The following is an 8430-nucleotide window of genomic DNA, read 5'->3' as shown; positions in this document are numbered from 1 at the left end:
CCTCTTTTCACCCTGTGTGTTGAGCTCTCTGATTTAGCTACAGAGTGGGACATCTCACTTCTGTTCCATTTGTTGGGAGTTGCACATGTCCAGTACCTAGGTAAGGACTACTAGCCAGTCAGAAGCAGAGTATGAGCGTAATGACAGTACTAGGTAAGGATACTAGCCAGTTAGAAAGCAGAGTATGAGGGCCTGACAGTACCTAGGTAAGGACTACTAGCAGTCAGAAGCAGAGTATGAGGGCCCTGACCCGTACCTAGGTAAGGATCTAGCCAGTCAGAAGCAGAGTATGAGGGCCTGACAGTACCTAGGTAAGGGACTAGCCAGTCAGAAGCAGAGTATGAGGGTCCTGACAGTCCTAGGAAGGACTACTAGCCAGTCAGAAGCAGAGTATGAGGGCCTGACAGTACCTAGGTAAGGATATACTAGCCAGTCAGGGAGCAGAGTATGAGAGGTCCTGACAGTACCTAGTAAGGACTACTAGCCAGTCAGGAGAAGAGTATGAGGGTCTGACAGTACCTAGGTAAGGGACTACTAGCCAGTCAGGACAGAGTATGAGGGTCTGACAGTACCTAGGTAAGGACTACTAGCCAGTCAGGAGAACGAGTAGGAGGGTCACTGACAGTAACAGGTAAGGAATACTAGCCAGTCAGGAGCAGAGTATGGGGCTGACAGTACCTAGGTAAGGACTACTAGCCAGTCAAGGAGCGAGTATGAGGGGTCCTGACAGTACTAGGTAAGGACTACTAGCAGTAGTCAGAAGCAGAGTATGAGGGCCTGAAGATACCTAGGTAAGGACTACTAGCCAGTCAGGAGCAGAGAGAGGTCCTGACAGTAACCTAGGTAAGGACTACTAGCCATCAGGAGCAGAGTATGAGGGGTCCTGACAGTACCTAGGTAAGGACTACTAGCCAGTCAGAAGCACAGTATGAGGGCGTTACATAACACAATAAAAGAAAGGAAAAATGCCAAAAAGCACAATAGGAGTACTTTAAAGTAGATTTTAAAAACCACTTTAAAAAGTAAAAGTACACAAAAAAATGACTTAATTACAGTACTGCGAGTAAATGTCATTTGTTACCTTCCACCTCTGCTTTTCAGTCCATTGCTGTGGAGGGATATGAAACCGGGGAACATGCACCGGGACTGAAGCTAAAGGGAACCGGAGCTTACAAAGCTGCCCACCACATCATCAAGGTGAGACTGCCCGCATGCACCCAAAGCCCGCTCAAACGTGATTGGTCAATACGACTCGGACTACAAACAGAGAGCAGAACACAGATGTCGTTGCCTACAGATTCTGACTTCATTTCCTTCTTCAAATAATGTCAAATAAACAATACAAGGCTTCACGTGAAACGTCAAACTGCCTTCTTGTCTTTGAAACAGGCACATGCTAAGGTTTGGCACACGTATGACATGCAGTGGCGAAGCAAACAAAAAGGTAAAAAATGAAAAAATATAAATTATTTGGGTATTTTTGGGGGGGGATTTAAAGGTAAATTTCTCCCGTGCTGGATGATAACGTTGCTGTTTGTGTGTCCAGGCCTGGTGGGGATCTCGCTAACGGCAGACTGGGGGGAGCCGGTGGACATCACCAACCAGAGGGACATCGAAGCAGCAGAGAGATACATCCAGTTCTACATGGGGTGGTTTGCTACTCCCATCTTTAACGGAGACTACCCCCAGGTTATGAAAGATTACATCGGTACGTCACGGTCAAATGCAACTGTTTATTCATCCGTCCTCACCAGGAGTAGACGCATAGACTGTGTGAGGGAAGCTAAAACAGCTGGATCGCCCCCTGGTGGCTGGCTGCAGTATAGGTCTTAAACCCCGCCCCCTCCATGTTAGCGGATGAGACATGGGCCAAGTAAAAAAAATCAAAGTACACTTCAAATACACTTTTCCCAAAGAGGGTTCTATCATTTTAGCTAGTTCTGATCTCGCTGATGTTAGTTCAAGTATTCAGGCATTTGCATGGATGTGCTGTATAATAACTGTTCAAGGCGGAGCTCCATTTATTCCTTGTTGCTCAGTGGCGCTTGAAGGCATCATGGAGCTAAAAATGACCTGAACGATCAGCACTCCTAACGCACTGTGCGGCCCGTAGAGCTGACACACTTTAGACCTCCTCCGGCCCAGGCGGCTACTTCCGTTTTAGCGCTTAGCTAACTGAAACGGGGATTACCTGATGATCATGCGGCTCTTCTAGACTTCCTAAATGTTACTGTGTGTTGTTTCTAAACGCCTGTGTGTTTTCCTGGCTACCTGTGAACATACTGGATGTTTATTCTTCAATGTGGGCAATTCAATACTACATTGTTTCTCAGTTATTTGTATTAGATATGTGATTTGGCACTATATAAATAAAATTGAATTGAGTTGAAATTACTGGACCAAATAGATCAAATCCTGATAGTGAAATGAGTAATTCTTTGGGTGTTGTGACGCTTGATAAAATGTTTCCACTGATTTACAGACGGGTCTTTTGCCAATGTAAGTCCAAGTGAAAATAGTATTTTTGGGCCATAGGTCATCATGTGAAGGCCTGGGCGTTGCAGCTCCACTGGCGCACTGTCCTGGGGGACTGGTTATTTGATGCTATAAAAATGGGGTGAACCGTAAGGATAGAAAGCTGTGATTGACTCGCTGTGATTGGTCGAGAGGGTGTATGGGCGGTACTTCGATACCGCGACTCCACTACCTGATCGCTACTGCGTGGAAAAATGTCAGAGCACATATATGGGATATTTTGTGGGAGGAAGTGGAGAAATGTTGTCTCATCGTTATGTACAGTCCTCACTAGACCAGTGGTTCCCAAACTTTTTCAGCTCAAGACCCAAAAGAGAAATTTGGTGTCTCCCCGGGACCCGAATTTACAAAAATACACCATGAATCATTGTAACATCTACACGTTTAAACTGTGGACAAAAGACGGAACAAAACGGAATTTAAATGTATATGAGTATATTATCATTACAAAAGTAAACCAAAACAGAAAAAGGTCTCTAGTGCTTTCTGTGTCTCACCCTTTCCCAACTCATGTTCTTTCCCCCCTAGGGTAGAGAAAGAGAGAGACCCCCCCCACCCCCACCCCCCCCCCACACACACACACAAACAGCATCTGAGCTGAACAGACCAGTGTAGTAAAAAAGCTGATTCCCATAAGATAGAATTTTACTCCACCAATTGGCGACCCAAGAAAACGGGTCTGACCCAGTTTGGGTCCCGACCCTAAGTTTGGGAAACATTGCACTAGACAATTGTTATTTGGTCAAAGAAACAAAAGTGTTTGTTAGACTGTGGCAGTTTTGTGTGTCTGCTAGTTTTATTTTGAAATGCTCTGACCTTCGGCCTCCAGGCAGGAAGAGTGGCCAGCAGGGCCTGGGAGCCTCCCGGCTGCCCGTCTTCTCGCCTCAGGAGAAGAGTTACATCAAGGGAACCTGTGACTTCCTGGGCCTCGGCCATTTCACAACTCGCTACGTCACCCTGAAGAATTACCCATCGGGCCTCGGAGACAGCTACTTCGCAGATCGAGACCTTGCTGAGCTGGTTGACCCAAAATGGCCTGATCCAGGTTCTGAATGGCTCTACTCTGTTCCCTGGGGCTTCAGACGCCTGTTGAACTTTGTCAAGGTACGCAACACGCATCTGAATAAAATTCAGATATCCAGCTGTTTAAGATATGTTGACTATAGAATGACATTGTTCCAGAAGTAAAACTAATACACTAAACATGCACAAAATACAATAAATAAAAAGTGAAACAAGTGATGGACGCTGGGTTCTTTCAGCCATCCATAGGCAAGGCAAGGCAAGGCAGCTTTATCTGTAGAGCACATTTCAGCAACAGGGCAATTCAAAGAGCTTTACACAAAATCAGTTAAACAGATAAAACACAAGTAAAAACAGTTAAAAATCATAAGCATTAAAACACATGAATAGACAGTTAAAAAATAGACACATAAAACAAGAATAAAAGTTACAGTGCAGCATAAGAAATTTAAAGAAATGAGCATTCATTTAAAGAAAGGCAGCATCAAAAAGAAAGGTCTTCAGCCTTGATTTAAAAGAACTGAGAGTAGCAGCGGATCTGCAGGTTTCTGGGAGTTTGTTCCAGATATGAGGAGCATAGAAACTGAAAGCTGCTTCACCCTGTTTAGTTCTGACTCTGGGGACAGAAAGTAGACCTGTCCCAGATGACCTGAGAGGTCTGGGGGGGGTCATAGTGTAGTAGCAGATCAGAAATGTATTTTGGACCTAAACCGTTAAGGGATTTATAAATCACTTAAATCACATAGTCATCCATATGATTATAATTGTGAGACAAATAAACTAGGCCTGAAAAGCTTTTGTAAAAATCTCTTTGATATTTCTAGAAAAACAAGCTCATTTGCTTAAAAGTCAGACGAGAAGATGGATACCACTTTCACATTTGTATGTGCTATATATGCATACAAATGTTAAAGCGGTATCCATCTTCTCATCTGACTTTTATGCAAATGAGCTTGTTTGAATCCATAAAAACTGGAAGCGGGAGGAAACAAAGTTCAGAAAGAGCCTATCAGCAAGCACAATAATTACGGTTTTAGATGGAGTTTTACAGTTTAATTATTCATTGACAAACTCCCTCCGTCCAGTACTTCAGCAGATTTATATATATATATATATATATATAAATGTTTATGCTAAGCTAGCAACCTACTAGCTCTAGCTCTGTAGTTAATACACAGGCCCTGGTATCCATCTTCTCATGTAACTCGGCAAGAAAGCAAAATGTATAAATAAACCTATTGAAGAAGTGTCCCATAATAGAAGAGATATATTGTGTGGTTTAAGAATCATGAAATATGTTGCAGTAACATATGAACATATCAGACTGTATTCCATCCTAAATGTGATATAACGTCTCTCCAACAGACTCAGTATGGAAACCCCATGGTATACGTGACAGAAAACGGCGTGTCTGAGAAAATGCTCTGCACCGACCTCTGCGACGACTGGAGGATGCAGTACTTCAAAGACTACATCGATGAAATGCTCAAAGGTGAAAGGAAATCACAAAGATCACGTCAAAAGAGACCAACAGCGTTGCCACGTCCCTGAGACGAAACTAACCCCGTCTCCCTTTTTTGTTCTTGGTTTGTTCCCCCGGTTGGACGAGCAGCGGTTAAAGACGGCGTGAACGTGAAGGGTTACACGGCCTGGTCGCTCCTCGACAACTTCGAGTGGGACGAAGGGTACTCCGAGAGGTTCGGACTCTACTACGTCGACTTCAGGAACAAAAATAAACCACGCTACCCGAAGGCCTCGGTCCAGTTCTATAAACGCATCATCAGCTCGAATGGCTTCCCCAATCAGAGAGAGGTGAACTCTAACAGCACGCTGTACCAGGGGTCAGCAGGGGTCAGCAGGGGTCAGCAGGGGTCAGCAGGGGTCAGCAAGTCACGTTTAAGTCTTTTTAAGACCTTTTTGACCCTCATGTTGTCCTCGGGTCAAATTGACCCGTTTTCCTATATCAATGTTCTTTTTAATTCCCCAAAATAACATGATTGATTCCACCCAACGCTCTTTGCCAAGTACCATCTCTACTTCATTAATTTTGGGGCGTCTTTCAATTTTATAGCATTTGAAAAAGAAAATGGAAGTGTTTTTAAATAGTATTGAGTAAAAGTGAATAATTCCAGTCTGTGATTATCATCAACATCCATTCCTTTAATTTAGTCTCAATAATTCCAATTTCTGCTTTTCTAACTCAAACATTAGGTATAATTTAGGTTTATTGACCATAAATTCCAAAAATAACTGTAAAACTAAAGTTAATAACTTAGTGTTACGTAGTGTTAAATGTCAAAAAAGTGACAAACATTGACAAAAAGTGTCAAAAGTGTTGAAAAAAAGGGACAAAAACATAAGAAAAACTTAAAAACTGATAAAAAGCGTCGACAAATGTGTTGATTTTTTTGGGAAGACAACACGAGGGTTAAGACCTTTATGAATGAAATTTAAGATACACACTACCGTCAAAAGTTTGGGGTCACTTACAAATTTCCGTTCCACTCCATTATAGACAGAATACCAGCGGATCTGAGTGGGGGGGCTGATCTTTAATTTAATCTTTAATGTAATATCTACACTACCCATCATCAGCAACCATTCATCCAATGTCCCAAAGGCACGATCTGTTTACTAATCTGATATAGTTTTAAAAACTAACTGAGAAAACATTGGAGAACCTTTTTGAAATTATATAAACCCATAATGTAATCTGAAAATTGTCCTGGTTAAAAAAACAATACAACTGATCTCAGCTGGTGTTCTGTCTATAATGGAGTGCAATGGATATTTCTAAGTGACCCCAAACTTTTGACCGGTAGTGTATATCACAACATGAAAGTACAACCAATTGCAGAGTCACAACAGTACTTGCAAAGTAAATACTTGTTACAGCAAATTATATTTGGACTCATAAATATAATTCCATTGAAAGATGGAACTACAATACCATGGAATAAAAGATTTCAATGAGCATTAGAGGCAGCGTTACATGGACGTAGGAAAATCCAAGACCTGTTGAAAATGATTTAATTCTAATTATTTTATGACCTAGAACACAATACTTTTAGAGACTTTTTGAGACCCTGTGGAAACGCTGTAAATGTTAAACGTCCCTCTGGAGTGGAACATGTTGTTTAACTGTTGAGTTTTGGGGATCTTTGCAGGTGGAGAGCTGGAAGAGGAAAGCCGTGGAGACGTGCTCCTCCAGTAACCAGCTCCTGGCTGCAGGTCAGTCCCAGAAAGCAGTACACAGGTTGGGCTGTGGTGACGCTGGGTGGGGCCTGTAATGTTCAGCCCCGTAGTGGAAGGAGCAGGAACGGACTCAGGAGTTCTTCACCTGGTGCTTCAACTTATTTCCTCAGCAATCACATGGAATTACAGTATGGCAAGGATGACGTATTGCATAATTATATAAAGAAATTAACAAAAACATGAAAACTAAATAGTAACTATTGAAATTATCATCGCTAACTAATATCAAACAATCAAAAAAAGGCTAAATCAGGCCCTGACAATTTTGGGCCCTGACAATTTTGGGCCCTGACTATCTGGGCCCTGGCTATCTGGTCCCTGGCTACTGGTCCCTGGCTATCTGGGCCCTGGCTATCTGGTCCCTGGCTACTGGTCCCTGGCTATCTGGGCCCTGGCTATCTGGGTCCTATGGGCTATCGGTCCCTGGCTATCGTGGTCCCGGCTATCTGGGCCCTGGCTATCTGGTCCTGGCTATCTGGGCCCTGGCTATCTGGGCCCTGGCTATCTGGGCCCTGGCTATCTGGTCCCCGGCTATTTGGTCCCTGGCTTCTGGGCCCTGGCTATTCGGGCCCTGGCTACTGGTCCCAGGCTATTTGGGCCCTGGCTACTGGTCCCCGGCTATTTGGGCCCTGGCTTCTGGGCCCTGGCTATTTGGGCCCTGGCTATTCGGGCCCTGGCTACTGGTCCCAGGCTATTTGGGCCCTGGTATTCGGGCCTGGCTACTGCGTACCGGCTATCTGGGCCTGGCTATCTGGGCCCTGGCTATCTGGTCCCTGGTCTGGCCTGATATGGGCCCTGCTATTGCGGACTGTGCCTTCTGGCCGGATATGGGAGGCCTGGTATTGGGCCTGTATACTCGGTACCGGCTATTTGGGCCTGGCTACTGGTCCAGGATATTGGGCACCGGATTCCGGGGCCCTGGCTATTTGGGCCTGGCTTATTCGGGCCCTGGCTACTGGTCCAGGCTATTTGGGCGCTATTCGGGCCTGGTATTCTGGTCCCCAGCTATTGGGCCCTGGTCTGGGCCTGGTATCTGGTCCATGGCTATTGGTCAGGCATATGGGCCTGGCTCTGGGCCCTGGCACTATTTGGGCCTGGCTATTCGGGCGGCTTACTGGGCCCGGCTATTGGGCCATGGCGTTATGGGGCCCGAGCTATTTGGGCCTGGCTATAGGGCCCTGGCTCTGGTCCCAGGCATTGGGCCCTGGCATTGGGGCCCTGCTATTGGGCCCTGGCTATCTGGTCACGGACTTCGGGCCTGGCATCTGGCCCGCTTTCCCGGGGCCCTGGCTATATGGTATGGGCCTGGCTATTGGTACCCGGATATTGGGCCCTGGCTATTCGGGCCCTGGCTACTGGTCCCAGGCTATTTGGGCCCTGGCTATTTGGGCTCTGGCTATTTGGGCCCTTCCAGTCCAAAGTCCTGCTCTCTAGAGGAGCCTCCTTCCTAGCCCCTCCTACAAGACAAACCAAAGTTAGTTGGAAATCAATCAAACACCATTTCTGGCTTCATGAATACACCCTATATCAACTATAACATCACAAATGAAATGTTACATGCTTCTCAAAACAGAACTCCATGCACTCTGTACACCCCTCTGCACTGGCTGACACTTG

At 45.2% G+C, this 8430-nt stretch overlaps 1 protein-coding gene across 2 annotated transcripts in view; it reads left to right on the top strand.

Annotated features, from left to right (window-relative positions):
• Window positions 1-8430, top strand: part of LOC116685779 (lactase-like protein) — a 13899-nt gene that overhangs the window by 4981 nt on the left and 488 nt on the right. For both annotated transcript variants that reach the window (XM_032510712.1, XM_032510711.1), the window contains exons 7-13: window positions 1102-1197; window positions 1390-1444; window positions 1547-1708; window positions 3365-3639; window positions 4924-5050; window positions 5171-5370; window positions 6726-6789. In XM_032510712.1, coding sequence (XP_032366603.1) covers window positions 1102-1197; window positions 1390-1444; window positions 1547-1708; window positions 3365-3639; window positions 4924-5050; window positions 5171-5370; window positions 6726-6789 — 979 coding nt within the window. The remainder of the gene's footprint in view (window positions 1-1101; window positions 1198-1389; window positions 1445-1546; window positions 1709-3364; window positions 3640-4923; window positions 5051-5170; window positions 5371-6725; window positions 6790-8430) is intronic.

This window comes from Etheostoma spectabile, unplaced genomic scaffold, assembly GCF_008692095.1.
Source record: "Etheostoma spectabile isolate EspeVRDwgs_2016 unplaced genomic scaffold, UIUC_Espe_1.0 scaffold270, whole genome shotgun sequence".
NCBI classification, from domain to species: Eukaryota; Metazoa; Chordata; class Actinopteri; order Perciformes; family Percidae; genus Etheostoma; species Etheostoma spectabile.
This window is presented reverse-complemented; position numbering and strand designations above follow the sequence as displayed.